The sequence below is a fragment of the Opisthocomus hoazin genome, chromosome 27 (assembly GCF_030867145.1).
Source record: "Opisthocomus hoazin isolate bOpiHoa1 chromosome 27, bOpiHoa1.hap1, whole genome shotgun sequence".
Lineage (NCBI taxonomy): Eukaryota > Metazoa > Chordata > Aves > Opisthocomiformes > Opisthocomidae > Opisthocomus > Opisthocomus hoazin.
This window is the reverse complement of record NC_134440.1, coordinates 3959224-3981648: the sequence shown is the minus strand read 5'-3', so window position 1 is coordinate 3981648 and position 22425 is coordinate 3959224. Positions and strand designations below refer to the sequence as shown.

The following is a 22425-nucleotide window of genomic DNA, read 5'->3' as shown; positions in this document are numbered from 1 at the left end:
TACTTGGATAAATTGTGCACATAAGATGCTGCAGTAAAAACAAGGCTATCAGTTATTTAGTTCTGCATTAAGTCCTGTACACACTAGATTTTAGTAGATAGGTGGAAAAAAATAAAAAACAAAGGACAACTCATCAACTTTCGGGAAGCCAGAATCATTTGTCCCCCTTCCCAATGGACAAACATTCGTGTCAGTCATTACATACCACCAGACAAGAAGAAGGTGTTAGGGTTTTTTTACAGCATTTTATTAACGGTAAAAAAACCCCACGCCCATTTAACTTTCGGTTCTGTTCTCCCTTTGGGTTTCTGCGACAGCCTTCTTTCTGTTAGCCAAACATAGATACCTAATGTAGAAACTGATAACTACAAAACAAGCGTCCCACTGGCTTTGCCATACTAACGCAAGCTTACCAGCAATGTGGACAATGTCTTTTTACAGAAACTACAACCGCAGTCCAGAGTGGTAGAAACAAGACTGATCCTGCCTCCTGCGAATACAAGCATCTCTAGAACAAAATTACAAGGAAAGGTTAATTAAAGAGCATATTCAAAATAATAATCTGAGTGGCATATAACAACAGAATAATGATATTGAGAATATAATTATTACATAGTTCTGTCAAAAATGCCTATTACTCATCTACAGAACAGTAGAGGCTGATCTTTCAGAGCAGTATAACATTTTAATTCCTGACAAAATGACTGAAATAGTACTAAGAAACCATTAATATGGGCAGATGCTGATTTAGTACAGGAATAGAGCATTGTGCATTGTGCTTAATCAGAAGTGTCTGTCATTAAGACATTTATTAAGAAATGACTTCCCAGTTTTCTACTCAGCCTCTACATATGACTGACGTAATAGGAGTTTGCGCACAGTCTAGTGTTTGGTGGAAGTTTCATGCATAAATAAGGGATCTGAAGAAGTTGTGAAGTCTCAATGCTTAAGAGTTATTAAAATTCAGCTCGACATCTTTATAACTAGGAACGGGTAGAGGTGTCCTTTTATCATACAAATCACATTAACTTCAGAAATTTGATTTTGCTGGGTTAGGTGAAGACAAATTTCTCCAGACAAAAAAGGTAGCAAGAAAGGGTTAAGGGCTCTCAATATCTTTGGGTACTGCCTATACAGGTACTACACTTACCCTCTCCATAACACCCTGAAGTTGTATAAGCGTACTAACATTGCTCTACAGTCAAGCTAAACTTTCATCCTGGTTTAGTTACTTGTTTACCATTTCACTTACTGAAATACTGTCTAAAAAGTTCTGAATAAATACACAACAAAGCCTGAGTGCTGAAAGGATGCTGAGTTTGACCTGAATAAAAGTGCTGAGTGCTGCCACAGACAGCATATCTTTTTGGGTAGCAGTCCTGAAAACTCCACGGTTCAATCAGCTGTTTAACTTCCCATCCCCACATGCGGTAGATATTAAAACATGGACTTAAGTTTCGATATCCTACAGGTCATCTCCAAACACACTTTATCTATATAACCAAAAACATAGTTATGTCTTAAGAGGCAAATTGTGTTTGCTTCACTAACTTTAAAGATCTTGAAACAGCAGGAAACCTGATAGGTCTTGCATATACATTATCACAGAAATACTTTAAAAGAAACTGCTCAGAGGCCTTTAAGACTACTCTGCAAACTTTGTCCTCCATCCTTGTGCTTGCTTTAGAGACCACACACAAATGCAGCGGAAGAAACAACCTAAAATCATTTCTGCGAGTTGAACAGGAATGCTCACATAATCACTGGAAATGCTCTTAATTGGTGTGGTTCAGTGGTGCATTTCAGAGCTGTTAGATCCTCTGCTGCTGTGGAACTCTTTTCATGTCCTGGCAATCACAGTCCAGCCAGCAGTTTGTTTATCATATTCAGTATGAGTTTCCGGATCTCCAACAAAGTGGTATGTACTCCAAGGCAGGGAAGACTGCAGTAATCCAGTAAGTTCTCATTAGCCCAAACTGCAGAAACATCTGCTGGGGTCATGAGCTGCTTACTTGCTGTTGATGAGCAAAGAATCAGCTCCATTTGAAGCTAGTGTGAGCAAAGAACTGTAGGGTTGGGGGGTGGTGGTGAAAAGACAAACGGGCCTCGATTATCTCCTGAGCTGCAGCTCTACTATAGTGCACCACGGGCAAGAGGGATGCTCCCTCATGTTGACCCCTGGTGACCCTATCGCAGCGAGCACAGGAATTGCAGCAAAAAATGCTTTGACTCAGCCCTCCTGAGCCGGTGGTCAAAACAGTCAGGCAACGCCAGTGTAACTGAAGAGAATGTGGTCAGAGCTCCCCAAGAAACACCAGAATCCAGACAGGGCAATCTGTGCAGTGTAAACCTAGCTTAAAATGATCTTTGACAATTGCTTTTTAGACCATTAAGATAATTTTGCAGGTGATGAGTACTTACATTTCTGTGCTTCCCCCTTCCCACCCAGGCTCTCAGACCTAGCTAGCTCATTTCACAATTGCTTTCAGTTTTTGGAAGAGGAAAAAACCCTCCCTCCCCCCAAAAAAGCACCCTAGGACACATGAATGTTAACACTTGGTTAATAAGCACTTCTGTCCTAAAAAGATGAATGCATAGATTGTAAGTACTGCACAAGTTCAGATAGAACATAAATCTACATTGATACAAGTCACAGAAGAGAGAACACTATTAGTTCTAGCTTAAAACCAAGTAAAATAAAAAACAACACAGAAGAGATTGACAACCTGAATAAAAAGAGCCTTTAAGTTGTTTAGGACTCCAATCAGATTCAGAGCATGTGATGTTGTCAGAAAATCAGTGGAAAACACTAAATAAGTGGTGTCACATCTGTTTAGCTCCTGCTCCAATGATTTTGCAGTTCTTTGTTGTTGTTGTTTACAGTGTTCAGTATGGCAGCATCTAATGTCTGTGGCCGTTTCAAGGTGGAGGAGCCCAAAACACTTCTGCCAAGAGCCAAAACAGAACCACTTAGAAAGAACATTCAGCAAAACCAGGATGGAAAAGTCTCAGTACAAAGTAGTTTAAAACCCTTTCCTTGAGAGGCTGAGCTGCTTTATCTAACACTTGTTCTACCATTTGTAAAAAGAATTACATAAGTGTTCAACTTAACGCAAAGAATGTCCAGAATGCTCAAATCAATATCTGCGATTGTTCTGAAACAATGAGTGCACATCCCCAAGCACTTTATTTACACGCAGTTGGCCTTTAGCTCCAGGACTCCCACTTTGCCCTAGGCTTGCTGTACAGCCAGTGACTGCCATCTGCAGCCAACAGGGATGAACTGCATCCCCAAAAGATTTCCAGCCTTTAACTGGGATCACAGCAAACAGAACCTTTCCAGCCACCCTTCTTCAGGGAAGAGAACTAGCAGCATTCCACCTCACTTTATGGTGAAAATTTGGATAGATGTCTGCTGCTTAAGTACCATTTGGGAATACATATATACACACGCAATAGTATCTCAGTGGTAAAAAATCACTTGACTGAAGAGGATGGGTTTATCAGCAATGAGGTCTACCATCATGAAATCCTAGGAAAGACATTCTGACTCGTGTCTGTGCAGAGACAGAATCACCAAGACACTATAAACTTGATTTTCATTTCATCCCTCCCCCTTCATATTTAAGACTTAGCTTCTGAGTCTCAGAACGACACACTTACGATAAGCAGGTTAAAGGCATGAGGACACACACCGTAGCAATTATCCAAACCTAGGAAAAACAGTCGTTTGACCAGCAGTTTCATCATATAGGAGCCTTTCTACCAAGATCTCCATCCACCAAAAAGAAATACACTGCTAATTTGCAGCTAACCTATGACTTGACTGCTTAGCAAAGTTCCCCATCCAGTGGCCAAACCTCGTAGGTGCAGCTCACGTTCCTGCCCAGAGCACGATCCTGCTGTGTGCAGCACCCACTCACGGACCGAACGGCAGCACGCACAGGGGAACTATTAGGTGCAGACCATCTAACATGTTTGAGGAAGAAGAAATACAGATGAGTATCTTAAAATAACTCACTGCCCTGCCACTGGCTCATGGATAAGTTGCTGTGAAAAAAGTGACACTGATATTGTATACAAGGAGGGTCTTAACAGCTCATTACATATTGACTTCTCATCCAGTGCACTGAACTTCTTACCGATATAGCTTCCACAGCTTGATTTACCTATAATTCTTAAGTAAGAGGAGACAAGAATCTAGTTAGACCCTTACTAATACCAGGAGGAAAGCCTGAATAGCACTTCAAAGAATGCAAGGAGAACGCTCCAAGTATTTTTTGAGCAAGCCAAAAAGCTTCATGGACACAGCTTAAGCCAGAAATGTACCGCTATGCAGACAATACAACGCAAAGGTTTTGAAAAAACATCACAGAAGGAGGTTCCACAGGTAAAAAAAAATACAGAATACTGTAGGGTTTCTGGAGAAACAGGGACATATTGTGAGCAACCCAGACACTCTGAATATGGACTTAATTGGTTTGTAGTAGTACAGGCTTCAAGCAGCACAGGCCTCAAGGCCTTTCTCAGGCCGGTTGCGGGAAAACAGACCTTTCTCAGGCTGGCTGTGGGAAAGACAATCGTTCTCAGGCCAGCTGCAGGTAAACAGTCGTTCTATGAATACTGACCAATCATAGTTTGAGTATTGATTATGTAACCGGGGTGTTTTGTTGATAGATGTTTTTATGTATAGTAACCAATCATAGCTGAGTGTTGCACCGAGTGTTTATGTATAGTGACTAATCACAATTAAGTTCTGTCTATGTAATCTAGATTCTTTACTAATAAAGTTGACTGTTATGGATCATATTGGCCGAGTCCTAGATCCCGCCGCAACAGAATACAGCACGTGTTTCAGAGTGAAATGCATTCCACGTATAAAAATGGAAAGTACGTTGAAAAAACCTGCCACACCTGGCAGTATGTTTATAACAAGTCCACACTCTCAGGCACTTACTCAGTAGTTAGGTTTGCGGTTTCTCTCCACATTCACACTCTTCTGCCCTCAGCACTTCGTGTGCCAGTAGGTCATGGCTTGCCATTGGGACTGGTTAGTGCCTATAAGTCCACCACTGCATATATTGTGTATTAGCCCTATGTAAGCCCAGACGGAAACAAAAGCTTCTGTAAGAGATCAGTGAAGATATTCAAACACGAAAGCTATTGATATTGCAGTGGAAAATAGTCTTCATTATTAAAAAAAATAAAGTCCTTAAAATGAAGGTGTCAGGTTAGTACAAAAGCATTTATGATTTTAATAATTTGTTTCCAAGACAATTAGGCAACAAGTTAACAAAACTTTTCACTTGTTACAAGTGACCAGGCTCCTTCAAGCATCAGCCTCATTATTTGCTACCCATGTAGCCTTCCCCCTCAGCAAATCCAGAAATAAGGGACAATTAAGAGCTCCTCCAGAAGTTGTTCGCTGAGTGACCAATGATCATGCTGTACATTGCTACAGATCCTCCTGATGAGATCAGCAAATGCACCATACCACATACACAATTCCACATCTACATCCTGATATGCTGCCCTCTAAGAAACTCTACTTTGGAAAGGGATGCAGATCAGTGCACTTGAAGCCAGTTCCAAAAGTGCAAAAGAAGAAGTTTAAGAACGCATAGGTCATATTTGCTAAGAATAACATTTCTTATTATTTACCTTTCAGTACTGTCAAGGCAGAAAGTGATGAGAAAGGTGTCACAGAAATTAATGTTTAAAAAGTGTCTCCTTACAGGACAGCACGCAGAAGAAAACTCCATTTCTTGTATTAGTAATCATACATGCTGCTGGTTTCATATTCTGGTATAACTGAAAATTTGGACGAGTTCTATGTTCATACAACAAGTAAAAAGCTAACAAGTCTGCTGGCGTTGGTTTAGTATCCACCCCTTGTCAGTAAAACAATACACAAACTTAGTTGAAGTACCAGTGTTTCACAACATCTAGTCCATGATTCTCTTCACATATTCTTTGGTTATGCAGAGAAACTTCTTTACTGACTTCAAACGACAGGTTCTGGACTTGTGTGAAGCTCCTGGAACAAATTAAGCAAGCTCAATCAGTTTCTCTGGAGGATAACAACTTCTGCTCAACCCTCAAGGTTATGTGCCTGGACATTCACATCAGTCTCCTACCATGCAGCCACCAGAAGGAAATAACAAAAAGTAGAACATGAATTTTCTTCCCAAAGGCTAGAAACTGGAGGAAAGGAGGGGCAGTTTGCAGGCGGGGGAGATGTATGGCTTTATGGTCTATCAATCTTCAAAGATTTCAGCTGCAACCTCCTCTGGGGAAATGGAGGAAAGAAAGGAAATTTATCATGGTTTATCTCTTCCCCATGCTCTCCATGATACTTTGTTGAGATAATACTCAACGAAAAAACCTTTTCTATGCTCCTTGTACCTCCTAAAGGATGACATATTTGTATGGTTTTTATTTAAGACATAGTGTTTCCAGTTCACTTTTCTGACTCCTGGAGTTCTCCACTCTCATGCACATTTGCACTTTACCAGTGCTATTCTTGCTCACTGAAATTCTAAGCTGAAGCACCAGCAAATGGCACACTAAAGTAGTTCACTTAGAATACACAAACAAAAAACCCAAAACATATTTACTCTGACTGTCGTTAGGGCAGGGACAGAAATACAGATGTCTGCTACAAACAGAATTAAACTTGGTGCTACTCTCCCCTCAAATAATCCTCCCCCAATACATTCTGGACATATTCTGGCAAGATCTGTAGATTTTCCTCTGAATATTTAGCCAACAAGTTTTCTCACCCAATTGTTGTAAATACCTTTGAAGCTCTTCATCCAGTTTGTGAGACACTTCTTTAAGCTCTTTCAGTACTCTGAATGCTTTTGCACCTTCTTCTGAGTAGCTTGGTGTAACTTCTGTCAAAAGTTCCTGTGTGATAGTTAACTGCTTTTGAAGTTCATCTACAATTTGAGATGTTAAAAATATTATTCAAAATTGTATGCATTGGCATCAGTTAACACAAAGTTACTTAAGAACTGGAGTAACCACAGAGACAGGTGAGCTAGATGATGGAAACTACTGTTCATTCAGCTTTCACAAACACACTATGAGAAAACTGTGAAAGTCAAATTATGTTTAGCTATTGTGATTAACACCAGCAACACGCCATTAAAATTGCTAATTAATCTCTCATTTAGACTGTGTCAAAGATTTTTACAAGACAGAAATGCAAGAAAAAAATAAACGTTTTAAACATCCAAAACCCCTCAGCCAGTTATGTATACTGCTATTGGCATGTATCCCCAACACAAAATTCACCCAGTCCTCTCCCTTACCATTCGCAAACCCAAAATACGTATCTATTCCTTTGAAGACTTCTCACAAGAATTTTAAGTTCTTCAATAGATCTTTTGCATTTCTTTTAAAGTGTAAGCAAGATTATTATAAAAGGTTTAAGAATCTTGTTTCTTGCAGATCAGTAGTTTAAAAATGTAACTTTTTGACCAGGTGTCAATATAAAACACAAGTACTAATTTACTAAACAAACATTCTCTGATTCAAGATGTCACACAATATATTTCAGCTCTAGTTCTACAGAAAATGTGAGCAAGTCTACCCACATGACTTTATCCCTCAAACACAGAAACAAGCAGAGATAGCAGTATTTCTACAACTTGCTTACCCTTTAGAAACAAGAAAGGAGGAGGTATGTCATGAATACAGTTAAAAAACACAGAAACTTGCTAAAGAAGTTGTATGTGAAGACTGCCCTAGCTTAGAAAGTAAATTTTTTTTCCTGCTGCAAGAAAAAAAACTTGTTGAAGTGCAGTTTAGTGTTTAGAGACAAGAACTATTCACAGCAAACCACGTACTAATGCTGCAGCCCAGTGTCCATACAAGCTCTAAGAGCACACAAAATTCCTCCAGAGGCCAGATAGATCTAGCAATAACAAAGCAAGAATTTTAGCATACTAAAAAACCCTACTATTTCTGAAAGTAAATTTAACGAATCATTTTCATACCAAGGTATGTTAGCGTATCTCCTTCTATGTGAATATTCTTGATGGGTAATTCATGCCTAGTGGCATCCAGGGAAACTGCGAAGCTTTTATATTGCTCTTTAAACTGTTCACAAACAGCAACAAGGGGAGGAAGTACTTCCATCTGAAAAAGACACGACGAACCAACACTTCTTCAGAAGCAGCCATTTTGTTAGTACAGACCTGGCTCAATACAGAAAAGTAATTTATAAAAAACCCCAAGTACCACTCCGAAATGCTCATCGACAGAGGAATTCAAGAAGTGTGTGGTATGATACTCCTATCGTGCTGTTTCATAGGTATTCCTCTACCACCCCAAAATTCCTAGGTCAATACCAGTTTCCTTGTTACTGTAGCTCAGAGGTACTAGCAACACAGCAGGCAAAGCGTTTTACATTTGATAATTTGACTGTAGTTAACAGTGTATTCTCCAAAAGACAAAAGCCTTATTTTTCGCAATGTATGTTTGTTAAAAGCAAACACAGGTTCTGTTTTGAAAATTACTTATTCAAAAATCAATTATTCCCTAAAAACTTGTCTTCTTACAACCAGGCCAGAACTACTGCTAACACATACACATAAGACAAAGAACAGCAGACGTTCACTTCTCATCCAAGGGTTTGCGTCTCAGCTCTAGCTATAACTAATTGCTTAACTGCAGGACGTTCACATGTTTTAAGCTACTTGCATCTCCTGTGCATCAACTGTAACCTGCTCCAGCAATCGGTGTGCTATTGCTGCCCCTTGCCTAACAGCTCTAACTTCTCCTTCCTGCCTACCCACAAGGGACAACAAAAGAGTGACAAAGGCATTTGCTTAGGTTACTAGAGAGCATTATGTGCTGCAACAGGAAGAAGATATTTATTTTGTTTAAGATGCATAAAATTGTACCCTAGCCGGCTACAGAAGCAGAGAAATCTTCTCTGGATAAAGGACTACTTCGTAAGTGAGCTTGTTTAAGTATAGGAAAAGCATAAATTGTAATAAAGCCTACCTGTTTGTCTAATGCATCATCAAGTTTCTGTTCTTTCTCTTTGAGCAGAATTTCACGCTTCAACTGACAGAGTTTCTCCTGTTGTCTCTCCTTTTCTTCACACAACATTAACAAGTTTTTTTCTGCTTTCTCCTCCAGCTTGGCGAGATTTTTTCCAGCCTATTACATCCAAAAAATATTCACAACTGAAGTAATGCTATACCTAAGTAATTAACATATTCAGAATAAACAAATGTAAGCCTCAGACCAAGTCAAAGAGCTTCAATTCATGAATCAGAGACCTCACGCAATAAGCATAGTACGTTATAGTTAAAGCCCCCCTCCATCTTCTTTTCCTACCCCCGTTAGTTTTTGTAAGGAAAAATATACACATACAGCATACTGAGTGAACAAAGCACAAAGCCACTGCTACAGCCTTGAACTTCAAACACTCTCATTCATGGTTTTCCCAAAACTTCTGCATACCCCCACTTCATAAGGAACCAGCACCAGCTTAATAAACTGGCCCTGAATTCACTCTAAGAGAGTTTTCAAAGCAAGTCATACAGTTTTGCAACCATAAACAAATAAAGTTACAAAAATCTAACTTATACAGATCAGAAAGCATAGACAAGAAATTAAGCAATTCCTCAATACCAAGCTCTTCTATCCGAAATGTCAAATACTTGACTGACTCTCACCTTTACTCTTAGGTAAGTTAAAAGCAGCGTCTGAGATTCCAGCTCTTCCATCTCAGCATCAGAATCCTCTTCCTTCAGAAAAGACAAGACTATACTAGATCAATTTTGGTATTTAAATAATTATATTTTCACTGTTCAAACAAGTTACTGAAAGTCTAGTTTGTGCCCACAATCAACAACAGTCAGATTGATGAAAAAAGCTTGGATTTTTAAACAATGCATGTTAAATATACCCCTTTGTTCTTTGTTCTGCCACTTTTTATAACGTTTTCAGCAGATTTTCATAATAGAAGTAGAAAACTTGAAGCTTCGGTGCTACATTGAATGAGATTCCTAAATAAGGCACTTCAAATTAAGTTGAATCCTTGTTAGTTTTCCGAGCAAAAAATGTCAGAAAATCTTTAAAGATAACATGATATAATTAAAAAGTATGGACAGGAATACAAAAAGAATCAACTTGAGGAGATGCTACACTTGGAGCAGATTCTTCACCACAAGAAACAGAAGCAAAATTTCGGTCAGTGTTGAGACATATGGTAAACAAAACAAACATCACTAGCAGTAGAACACACTTCTCTGACTTCAGCCTGAAGGCTTTAGATCATCTCAGGACGTCAAAGTTGTTATCAAGATTAAAGATAAACTGAAAATCTTAATTTCACACATTTCAGAATAAATATGCTTAACAAATGAAAGCAGTGGACTCACCCCTTCTTTGGTTTCTTGTTCTGTCTCTTCATCTCCTTTGCAAGCAAAGTTTGAACCAGGAGTCTTTTTGCAGACAGTTTTACCTGTATCACAACAGAGAAGTTATTGCTGTCTTCTACCAACCAAAGTATATAGGATAGGTCAACATACCACCAGGTTCTTCAAAAGGCAAAGATAATTTCAAAATTATTCTGTGTACCAGTAAAGAAGACTTGTGCTCTGTTTCTGGCTCTGATGACACTCATGAAAAGATGTTGTATCACATGAGCTTTAAGCTACAGTTACAGATAGATGTGATACAACTTTCAGAAGGGCTGATAATCTAACACCCATCTGTTACAGGAACAAAGACTTGAGAGTACTTTGTTCTTTAATATTTGATCTTAAACAAAAAGAATAGAGCACCCAAAAGATGCTAAAAACTGAGAGGTTAATTTAAACCCCGAAGGTCTTAATACCTCTGCTTAAAGACACCTGAAATAACCTTCACCTTATTTAACAAAATTCTTTTGTGAATACAGAAGAATACAAGGTTACTTATAATCAAGTTACAGTCCATACAGTAAAAATCGTAAAACAAGAAATTGAGTATGAGTGGAAGCTTACCATTAATAGCTGAAAGATCAAGATCTGGTCGACTAACTTTATCTCCATCTAACAAAGTGGACTGCAAGTTATCTTTCTCAAAACCACTCTGATTTAATGAGCTGGAGACAACACCTGTAGAAAGAAGCTGTTATCAAACTAAAAGAATTTGAGCAGATTCTGCACAAGTTCACAGTTATATATGCTTTCACTAATACGTGGCAATCTTATGCAAACTTTTACACATTTTATACACACCTTATATATACACTCTAATTCACCCTAGAGATAAGGTAGTTTAGAATGTGATCCTCTTAAACGTTTCACAGTTCAACAACACTCAGACGTAAAAAGGGAATAAAATTATTTCCTCAGGATTTTCAAGACAAGTTAAGGTTTTACCAGAAAATTCTTTCGCAATTCTTGCAGAAGAAATAAAAATGAACTGTCTTGCAGATAGGGATTTTCAGTCATTTGGTTTATAAAAAATATTAAATAAAAAAAGCAGGGCAATGGTGACAGCATAGTAAGAGAATAGTTGTGCAGAAGGTAAAACATATGCTTATTTTAGACAACCCAATTACTGCATTCCAGATTAGTTCTCTATCAGAATGTCCAGACAAGAGATTAATGCACTTCAGTTTACACCTCTTAATCACACATCAGGTTTCTTAATTCCCTTTGTATACAGGTAATAACTGGCAGTGATACAAAGTAATACAAAATATCATCTCTTAACAACATTTCAGAGTTGTTAAGAGTTCCAAAGGTTGGAAATACAACTTTGCAGAAGAATAGCTTTTAAATTCTGGTAAAACCTACCAGCAGAAGTTCTGCTTTTCTGAGGAACAACTGATCTTGGTTTACTTGCAGAAGATGGTATAGCAGTAGACGTTGAAAAGGAATTTGATGAAATAACCTGACAATCAAGAAACAGATAAAACTGGACATAAGCAGTCATTGGCAATCAGCAATATGTTTTACCTCTGACCTGAATGCTGACAACGAACTACTACAATCCCAGGGCGGCTTGGTGCTTTGCAAGTCACCTGAGCACAGTCCCAAGGTCCTATCCCAATCCGCATCTAGCAATACACCACGACTCCCTCATAACCCCTGCAAAGTAATTTTTTGCGTAGGTCTCGCTGTCACACGTCCGAGCCGCCCCTCAGACCATTTTTACCCCTTGCTGAGCGACCCCTGAGCCCAGAAGCGAGGCGTCCAAGTACCTTCTTGGCATCTTTGTTATCGTGCTGCAGGTAGCGAGAACTCACGATTCTTCCTCCTGAAAGAAGAAGCGAAGAGAGCTCAGCCGGGCCCCGCCGCCGCGCTTCCCGCCTCAGCGACCCGCCGCGCCTCAGCCGGAGCGGGCTCCCCCCTCACCCCACGGCTACCTTTCCGCTTATTCTTCGTCACTTTTTGGTCCGCCACCGTAGTACCGGAGTCTCTCGCCAGCGCGGACATCCTGCAAAGACAGAGAGTGAGATGACAACGGCAGTGAACGACGAGCGAAGAGACCGGCGGCGCCACACACCTCCCCCCCTCCTCTCACCCGCCCGCCGCCTCAGCCGCCATCCCGTTCGAACCACCGCGCAGGCGCACCACCGCCCCGGCTCGCCGGAGGACGAGACAGCGCGCCCCCTGGCGGCGCGGAGGGATGAGGCGAGCCGCCGCCGCCGACCCACTCGCGGCAGACACTCGCCGGTGGGGCTGCCTCCCTCCCGCGCAGAGGCCTGTTGCGCTCCCCTTAGCACCAGGGTAAAGCAAGAAATGAGGCTCTGACAACGCCTACAGCATGACTGACCTCAAAAGGCTCTTCTTCCCCAGGGGGCTTTGGCGGGAGGTGGCCGCTCTCCGCGGCTGCAGCTGGCGAGCCTCAGGCAGGCTCCGCTAGGGATCCCCTGCGCTGCCCCGAGGCTCTCTCAAACCGCTGCAGAAGGGCGGCGAGCACCAGCAACACCACCGCCTCCGCAGCAGGAGCCCTCACAGCGCCGGGAGGCGCGGCTCCCAGCCGGGGACGGCGCTGGGCTGCTTTGGTTTTGACAGGAATCCACCCACTCCCGCTTCTCGCCGCAGGGCCCTGCCTCAGAAAGCACCTGGCTCCCAACGAACACCCGTTCCCGAGCCGACCCGGGCGCCGGAGGCGCGGGCGTGGAGGCCTGGCCGAGCCGAAAAGCAGCTGCCACAACCCCGGGGCGCCGCTTCGCGCTTCGCGCCTCCCGCCCCGCCGCGGAGCTGCGCGCATGCGCGGTGCGCGCGCGGCGCTGAATGGGCGCCGCCCTGCCTCCCCCTACCCGGAAGTGGTGAGCGGCGCCTCGGCGGGGCCTGTGGCGGGCGGCGGGTGCTGGTCACCAGCGCTTCACCCACCGGCTGAGGTAAGCGGCGGCGAAGCGCGGCCCTGCGCCCTCCACGGGTGCCCGCTCTCCTTTCCTCCTTCCTTTCCTGCACTGTGGTGGCAGCGCCTCAGGGTGACCGGGTCTCACACCGAGCCCTGGGGCGCTGTGGGGCGGGCGGGCGGGCGGGCGAGCGGGGGGGGAGTCTGGGTGCAGCCGGGGGGCTCCGCCGCTCTCCTCAGGAGCCCGGGGGCCGTTCCTGAGGGTCTCCCCTCGGGGCGGTGGGCGCTGCCGGGGGCCGGGGTGAGGCTGCGGTGTGCGGGTTCTGGGCGGCTGCGTGGGCTTGTAGCGGTCGGGGCGGCAGAGGTCTGCCTGCTGCTTGCTCCTTTTGCAGCCGCTGTGCCTGAGGAGCTGGACGTACCCTGAGGGAAGGGCCGTGCCCGCCCGGCTCGCAGGCCGTGGGCAGGGGGGACCTTGCCGTCGGTCAGGGCACGATGCTAACTTCAATCTCCTGTTACTGATCTTACAACCGCGTAGCGTTCCACTTCTTCACATGATGGCTCTCACTCTCGGTATGAACAGCCTGTAGACTTTTGTACAAGTATCTCGGCATCTTTCAGGAAAAAAATGTTGAAACTCCCTGGGTTCTTTTGTTTCTTTGCTTTATTTTTGGGCAACTCTTGACAGTATCAGCACTGCTGCTGTGTTGAGGTCGTGCTTTATCACGGTGACCATCACTGCCTCGTTGATATATGCCTCTAGCTGTTAGTATGTTAGTACTGCTGTGTCCTTTTGGTAAGTTTGGTTTTGCAATCTTTGAAAAGTAGAACTTGTGCAAGCTAGAAACATCTTTTTGTTACATGTTGGTAGACTAAAAGTAGCAGAGTACTATCCTGATTCATGACTATTGTGACCGTACAGTTGATATTGGTGTGTGTGATCTTAATGCAACATGACTTCCCAATATAATTTTTAGCCTTATTTTCTATTACTCTGTCAGCATTTTGGCAAAGCTCTTAGCCAGCTTTATTTGCAAGTCCTGTTTGTGAAAAGTGAGAAGTACTTTGGATGCGAATGAGTTCAGTATTCTTTGATTCTGTCTTCTGGAAATGGGTGGCAGTGTTGCAAGGGCCTGAAGATGATCTCGGGCTTCTGGCGAATGCAATTAGCCTTTCAAAGGTGTCATCAGCATCCTCCCACGTTACTCCTAGAGGTGGATTGGTATCGGTTTGTCTGCCTAGCTGTTTGCAAATAAGAATTTGTCATGGGTAATTAGAAGCTCCCTGATTTCAGGTCTGTTAGCTGGAATACATGACTGAAGTACTTGCCCTGAAGTAACAGTATGAGGTAACCCTACGTTCCGGTTTAGTATATTGGTGTCACACCCATCAAGTTTTAGTAAGCCTTTGCTGTCTTTAACTTGGAATTTTGTCAGGAAGAAACTCATTTAATGTAGGGGAAGCAATATGGGGAACTTCTAATGCATACGTATATGCATATTAGCTTGAAGATTCATTTGGGCTCTTTTTAGAAAAGAGTTGATTATTTTTGTCTTTGAACTAGCAGTGAGATTCTTTATCTGCTCTACATTCGAAGTCCAGTAACATTATCTCTGCTTTTCAGGATGATGCAGCTAAGGCCTTTTTCTTAATCATTAGTGTTTAGTTATTAGCATAAACCTCAAGAGTTACTGCAGTAATGCAGGGGAACTGTTTCTGTAGAACTATGCAATTTGGGTTGTTTGGGGTTTGGTATTAGTATTTTTTGTCACAGTGCTTGAGCGTTTGTCTCAGCAAAAAGCTTTTTAAGTAGTTGAATGTTGTAGTTTCTGCAGTGACAGGGCAGTTGTCTGTGCAAATAGTCTAATCAGTGGAAAGATTCATAGGTTTGTGTTTTTCTGTGGAACCTAAAACTCTTATAGAGCTGAATAATTTAGGAAGAGTAAATGCAGCTGATGAAAAATTTAAATGAGGTTCATCTAGAAAGTAGTGCTTTGTACAGACCGAGTTTTCTGACAAATAATGATTCAAACATTAGACCTCTTGAATAATCCTGTGTATGAATAACTGTTTGACTCATATGCATATGTTTGATATTACTTAGGCTAAATATGGCCTTTCCTTAGCTAGATGGTCAAATACTGTGATTCGTGTATATTAGGCATTTAAGAAGGAAAAATTCCTAAAAAATGCAATAGTCTATCTGTTAGCTATCTCAATAGTCATGGAAAAGAGTGAAAAATTATGATTCAACAAAAAGTTTGTGCTTCAGTACCTTTTTTTGAATTTGAAGAGTGAAGGTGTTTATTAATCACACTTCTGAGAAACAAGACCTACTTATTCTAATATCGAAGAGAAGTAAAGCCTGAGATGCTGATAAGGATTTATTTTTTCAATAGATGGCTATTTTAATAGATGATCTGCCTTCTGAAAGGGCTAGGAGTGTCTTTACTTCAGAAAATGAAAATTCAGAGGTTTTGTCTCTGGTATATCATGTTTTCTTGATGTATCAAGTGACTTAATTGTGGCTTGTAGAGTTGCTTTTATCTAGGCTTTATTGTACTGTTTGTATCTGATTACCAAATGAAACTCAATGCAAATTCTACAAAAATTTCCTCTTCCTTTAAAGACAAACAAAATTTAACAATGAAGTTGGTTTTACAGGTATTTTTGTCATGTGTATGTTCTGCTGAAGACCCCTACCCCTTATTTTTTTTCCCACTAAAGTTCAACCTAAAGTTTTTTAAGAAAATTTCTTACCATTGTAAATACAGCATTAGTTCAGTGAGATTTTTACTTCTTTTGATGACAGCTGTAATGCTATTAAGGATAAAATGAAGAAAACTACAAAAGGTGGTAGAATAGTCTCCAAAGTTCCTTTGGCTTACACTCTTTGCCACTGACACTCAGTTTTTTTTGCCTTCATTCCTTGTTTTCTCAACAGGGCCACATTTTCATTTCCTCTGAATCATACTCAAGCATCCATCTGTAACTCTGACATCATGTTTTTTGTAAGGTAATAACATGCTATAGACCTTTCATGTCACTGTTAGCCTGATAAGGGATCCTTGTGTGGAGGTTAAATTGTGCATCTGAGTCAGTAAGAGGAAGTAGAGGTCTGCGTCTTGGGTGGTTTGAGGGCATAGGCTGGGATCAGGGTCTCAATGGCTGTAGGGAGTAGAGAAGGTAATGGAGAAGGAACTGCCTGTAACAAAGGTAATTTCTTTGACTTTTTCCTGTATTACATTGCATTACTTGCATTGCAGTCCAGCTTCTCCTTTGTTAGGCAGTCTGTGGCAGTAACTTCTCTGGCAGGGTTGATTACAAAGAGTAGTAACGGATGTGTTGTAAATGTGAGTGCTCCATTCAGAACTACTCATTTTTAAGTAGAAAAAGACAAGAGCTTTTAGTTAAATAAAACCAAGGATCTAAAGTTATTTAGTCCAGCAGATTTTTTTATGACCAAGAAAAATGTTAAAGTGTTACTAGAATGCTAAGCAATTTTCAGGTAATCTACAAATGTCTGGAATATTGGGAAAAAATTAAATTACCCTTAGCTGACAGCAACTGTATGTCCTTATGACATGATGTAAGACAGGGTCTGAGGCCTTTGTCTTACCTGTAATGCACCGTTAATTGTGGAAACTTTAGGGTGTCTCTATAGCCTATTATCTTGCTGGAAATTTCTTGCATTGGATATCAAGGATAAGTAATAGCTGAATATTTTTGAAATTGCTAAATGTTTTCAGTTTGATCAGAGAGGTCTCTTTTGCGGATGGTCATTGGTGATCCTGATATTCAGGAATGTTAGATGTCAAGTTCCTGTGATATGTTTCTACTTTTGTGTTGAAAATTACTTAGCGAACAATAGGAGAAGCTTGAGTCTTTCAGTTTGAGGAATGCAGCACTGGAAATGTACATGAAAATGTGAAGAACTGGAATATTGCAAAGTTCGTCCTCAACAATTTTGCTGTAATGGTAACTTTCCCTTTTTAGCTTCACTATGATTCATTGACTAAATATGTGGCTTCAAATTATGGCCTTATTTAAACTAAACAGATACCCTATGCTGATTGGGGCGAAGTTCTCTTCTAGGATTTTACTGCATTATAAGTGGGCAATGTTGGCTTTAGTGCATATTAAAAAATTAATTAGCTTAATGGAGACTTGAAAACACTTTAAAAATACCATCAAAATTACCACACAGAATTGGAATTTTTGGTTTTCTATTAACATTGTCTGAGCAAAAAGTAAAATTACAGATTGATGATAAATTATGTAGCCTACTGTATTCTTCTACAAAGTATTGAAGTAGTTACCTGAAATGTGGCCTTAGTCAATGGTTTAAGTAGCAAGCGTAAGCAATCCTCCAGTGATGGACTAAATAGTATAGCCCCATGTTCACTCAGATTATTGTTTGGTAAACCCAGTGGGGTTTTATTTTTTTACAAGCAAATGAAAGTGCTAATTTTTAGGTAATACAAAAATAAATACGGCATTAGACTGTTGCCTTATAAGTTATATGTTAGCACTATTAGCAAATACACTGTAGAACTTGTGAAGGATGGGATAAGGGAAGGTAACAAAATCCTGGAAAGATATTTTAGATTGGTTAGACTTGCTTCCATTTTTCTAGACCTGTTGGAACTATCCTTCTAGGACAGTTGAGTAAAGGTGGTCTGTAACTGGTACCTTATATTTAAATTTGTATAGCACTATATCAGATTTACTTCTCTTCAATCTTACTTGGAATAAGTACCATCAAATTGCAGAGGTTATACTGGCACAATGAAAGCACTGTCTTCATATATTGCTGTATCCTTTAACACACTAATCCCATGCAGCTGCTGCCCCATTCCTGCTCACAGAATTAATACAGTCCAGTGTTTACAATAAAAAGTTATAATCAAAAGCTTTGCATGTCTGGCTTTTTTGACTAAGATGTCTTGCCCAGCTTGCCTAACTCTGTGTTTGCAACTGTAAAACAGGAGTATGGTGAAAAATAATGCTTTGCTGTGTTTTGTAGATGCTGATGACTGGACTTTGTAAATTTTAAATGCTGTGAAGATGTATACTTGTGCAACAAAAGACTTGTAAAAAGTAAAACATATTAAGGAAAACAGGAAGGAGTCTGAATGCGAAATCTAAAATTGATGTGCACCTAGCACCAGCTCCTGCCTCCCGCTTATTGGGTTCTCGAACACACGGCTTTGGTTTTTTTGCTATGTATTGGAAAGGAGGTTCTTATAAGAAAGGGTATTGAAAGAAATTGAGGTAACTTTGCAGAATTTCCATCTATAGAAAGAACTCAGCGGTGGTGGTTAGGCTACTGTTTTCCTGAGTTTGCTGTTTTGCATGCTGACCAATACAGTTTCATTATTACCTTCTACTCTTGTATTTCTTCTTTTTCTTCTTCCAGTATTCTATGCACCTGAATTCAGGGTTGTGCTTCCTTGATGAGCCAAATTACATTGAATAAGTGTTTCAATTGCTTAAAAATTTTCTAAATAATTAGGGAGCATAAAATTAGAAGGAATCGTTATAATCATCTGTTCAGACCACTTGATGTAAATGAGAGGGTGGTACCTAACTGACTTTTCTAATTAAGAAGCATGTCTATAACTGGTGTCTGGCTGATTTTCTAAAAAGAACTTTAGCAATCAGGCCTCATTGTTAGTGTTAAGTTTTTGCAGCGTAGTGTAGCCTTCTGGTGACATTTATGTCTTACATTAGCCTGGGTTTGTCTAGCTTTGAATTCCAGCCACTGGCTAGTTTTACAGCTTTGTCCTCCAGACTGGTGATTGTTTCCAAACTCTAGTTCCCCATGCAAGGACTTAAATTGATATCAGCCTCCTCCCTGTGTTTGTCATAGACAAAGCTTCTAGAGTGTTTTGCCGTAAGGGGGTACTTTCTAACAGTTTTGTTGTTGTTGCTGCTGTTCTTATCTCAGCTTCTTAACTGCGTTTTGGATATATTCTAGATGCAGTACTGGTCACATACCTTCTGAGTACAAGGGTGATATGGCTGCCTAACTAGATACTCATTTGATGTGCATTGGGTAATTACATTCACTGTCATGCTTGTGGTGTTATGTTAGAATACCATGTTTAAATGATTACCTGCTATGGTTTTTAAACCAGTTTCAGGATAGCTCCCATGCCATCCCTCTAGTATGGACTGTTTCTTGGATAAATTTGAAGTTATGTATCTATAAACTGAGCTGAAATTTGTTCCGCATTTGTTTTCTTGATCCTGTACTGGTGAACTATATAACTGATGTAGCTTTTTGATTATTTACTGCCTTCTCAGTCTCTCTGTGATACATTCTTTATCAGTAACTCTTTTCTTTCTTTTAGAACCATCATGAAAATGTTTACTTTGATGCAAGGAATCCACCTTTGCTAGAATCTAATCCTCCAGTTGCTTAATGATACCCTGTCCTTAGTTGAGTAGGAGGACTCATTAGGTCACCAACTTAGAGTTTGTTCAGTGTATGCTCTTTTGATTTTATGTTCTGATTTGTTGCTTGAAATATTGTTTAGTATGAAGTCGGAGGTATACCAAAGTCTGGCTCTCTCAGACCAATGTTATCATCAAAGAAATTTGATGTTCTTTCTGAGAAAATAACAAGTAGTTGGAGACCAGCAGGTTTTCCTCAAACCTCTGTTTGTAATGACTAGATAATCTCTCTCTGGTTCTTGGATAGAAGAATTTAAGTACCATGTTATTTCTTCTGGGACTCGTGTAGTGCATTTTCAGGTAAATAAACTGTAGGTAAAAAAAGCAGAATTGGTTAAAAGGAATTAACAGTAATTGGGTGCTGCTCTTCCTTAAGTGACTTTTAGAATTTAAATTTTTGTATTAAATGATTCAAAGTAGTGTATCTCTTAAGTATTTGAGTGAAAGAGCAGTCTTAAAGCTCAGGGCTGTTGAAAGCAAGCAAGTAGTGTCTGGATTTCATACCCGGTTAAAATGGGGCAGTGCTATGCTCACTGTCTTTCTGTTTACTGCTGATGTGACACTGCATTGAAATCACGTTTTAGCAAGTTCTCCCTACTGTAGATTATCTTCCAAATCATTCCTATAGGGCGATGGATGCCTGCTGGAACTTCCATCAATTTGTACATTGACTGCATAATTTAGAAATCTGTATGTAGCATAAATACATTAAGGTTGATGTCTACATGTTGCTTTGTCAGAAGTCTGTATTCTTCAGGATGAGAGGTCTTTCTCTCTCAGTTTTTGTCATACACACCTGAGCAGACACTACCACCTGTCCCATTGCTGCTTACTGTAATTGGCCTGGGTTTTTCACCAGTAGAGAAGAGGCTGTCTGTGCTCTGGTTTCTTCTTTGGAAGGTGTTATATGGGAGTCTTGAGCAGTGTACCTGATGTATCTCGATAGCTGACATGAGGTGAGGTTGGGAAATGTGTATTTTTAAAGTCAGAGATCAGCACCTAGGTTCAGCACTTCTGTGTGGCCAAGAAGTTGGTGCCATGTTTCTTAGGGTGCTGTTTTGGCAAAAATGCTTAACGAGGGGACTTCCTCTATCATACCAGACTCTGTCTCTGAAACTAATTGCTGGGGGGAAAAAAGGAACAGACAGCTGTCTCCCTTGCACTGGCTGGCTAGCTTGAGAGGAAAATGGTCACTGTTGTTCTTTTTTTCTGTCTGTGCTCCGGATTCCTCTTCCCCATGAGCAGCAGTCTGCTGTAGATCCCAGTATATGTTGAGGTGTTTGAGCTTCTGTTAAGAGTGCTTTACAATTGCATAATTACTTCAAAGGTACTTCAGACTTACTAGCTCCTGGTCAGTCATAATTACAGGAAACGAAGAGAGGACTTTGAGCTCACTTGTCCATCCTTCTGTATGACCAACTTCTTGCAATAAACTCTTCTTAATGAATGAAGAATTAACTTTAATAGGAAAAAAAAAAACATTGAGAGGGATCATACAGCTTTACCAGAGATGTGCTGTGGTTTGTCTTGCTGTCTGTGGCTTGCTCAGCCTTCTTTTTGATGAGTAGCCACTAAAAATGACCCAGCTTGCGTAACAACATCTTCTGTAAGCTTAGTATTCAGAGTTCCCTCAAAGCGCAGTTCTCTGCTGTGAGGCTGTTGATGAGGCAGAACTATGTCATATGTTTCTGTGAAGTGATTCATTACTTGCAGTGGAAGTGGCAGCTAAATGCTTCCAACTCTGCTGATTTTAATTTGAAATGATTGCTCTCTGTGGCTTTATGCAAGTTCCTGTGCAGTTGTTTAGTGGCAAATAGCAACTTCATTGGCATTTCCATGCCTTTTTTTTTAATACATATTCAGCATGTAATTGTATAATTAGAACAATTTGTTCTTGAAACAAAAATTGAACTGATATCGAGTCTGAAGTTTTACAGACTGTTAAAACAAAGGGGGTACTTCATCGTCCTTCTCTTTTTACTGCCCACTGATAAGCTAATAAACTGTTGAACTAAAGCAATGTAAGCAAACCTATTCCTGGAGATCTAGCTGTACCGAGCTGCAGTTGAGAGAAAAATCACAGACAAAGGCACAGAATGTTACTAAGTGTAGAGGCTTTTAACTTGGCAGTAAGGAGGAGGTTGACTTCTGTGAGGTCGATGTTAGGTTGAAGTTAGGTTGCTGGCCTGTGTCAGAGGGAGGAATAAGCAATGAGAGTGGATGATTTTTGGAGACTCGTGGATGTGGTTCCTGAAACCCAAAGAGGAAAGAGATGATGTGATAGGCATGAAGGCTTGTCGGTGAAGTGGGCTATCTGGGGTCTTGTTAGCTGAACTGAGAAGTAGTTGCAGTAAGACTAATTTTACTTTGTTGCCTAAAATGGAAGAAATTAGCAGTCTCTTGTCTGGCTAAATTATCCATCTTCGAGAAATCACTACGGTGTGCAGGGTTAGAAGGAGTTGACAGCAGTATTTGCACTGGTCAGCTACAGGGACTCTTTGCTTAAAGCTGAATGGGGTAAATAGTGTATCGATCTGGTATCTTTCATGAAAAGAGGTCAGTTGGGGGAAATGGAGGAAAAAAAAAAGAAGTGTGGATCAGTGCCAGAACCATCTTCCTCCTTGCACCTATCCGCTGTTCCTTCTG

General features: G+C 40.8%; 2 protein-coding genes across 11 annotated transcripts in view; one reads left to right on the top strand and one right to left on the bottom strand.

Moving 5' to 3' along the window:
- Positions 1 to 5180: 5180 nt before the first annotated feature.
- On the bottom strand, positions 5181 to 13133 carry HAUS8 (HAUS augmin like complex subunit 8). 2 transcript variants are annotated; one of them, XM_075444148.1, is made up of 11 exons: positions 12793 to 13133; positions 12383 to 12453; positions 12218 to 12273; positions 11811 to 11907; positions 11010 to 11123; positions 10404 to 10486; positions 9696 to 9767; positions 9016 to 9174; positions 8004 to 8145; positions 6800 to 6941; positions 5181 to 6037 (listed from the first exon to the last, which is right to left on the bottom strand). In XM_075444148.1, exons 2-11 carry the CDS (start codon positions 12450 to 12452, stop codon positions 5917 to 5919), a joined length of 1056 nt encoding a protein of 351 aa, XP_075300263.1. In that variant the 5' UTR covers position 12453; positions 12793 to 13133; the 3' UTR covers positions 5181 to 5916. The 2 variants fall into 2 exon arrangements, with proteins under 2 accessions (XP_075300263.1, XP_075300262.1); XM_075444147.1 differs by lacking the exon at positions 12793 to 13133 and adding an exon at positions 12541 to 12568.
- Positions 13134 to 13277: 144 nt separating this feature from the next.
- Positions 13278 to 22425, top strand: part of MYO9B (myosin IXB) — a 45091-nt gene continuing 35943 nt past the window's right edge. For 8 of the 9 annotated variants that reach the window (XM_075443995.1, XM_075443994.1, XM_075443992.1 and 5 more), the window contains exon 1: positions 13278 to 13363. The gene's annotated coding sequence lies outside the window, so the exon portion shown is untranslated. Of the gene's footprint in view, positions 13364 to 13862; positions 13894 to 22425 lie in introns of those variants that run through there. The other variant, XM_075443990.1, reaches the window with a different exon arrangement.

Bases quoted from the DNA above. Each gene is read 5' to 3' on its own strand.
- HAUS8 (XM_075444147.1), bottom strand. From the start codon at position 12,563: ATGGCGGCTGAGGCGGCGGGCGG. The intron at 6,942-8,003 runs GTATGAAAATGA...CTCAAATTGTAG, and splicing joins AGATACGCTAACATACCTTG to ATGAACTTCAAAAGCAGTTA. The intron at 6,038-6,799 runs GTATTTACAACA...AATTTGTTCCAG, and splicing joins CTGGATGAAGAGCTTCAAAG to GAGCTTCACACAAGTCCAGA.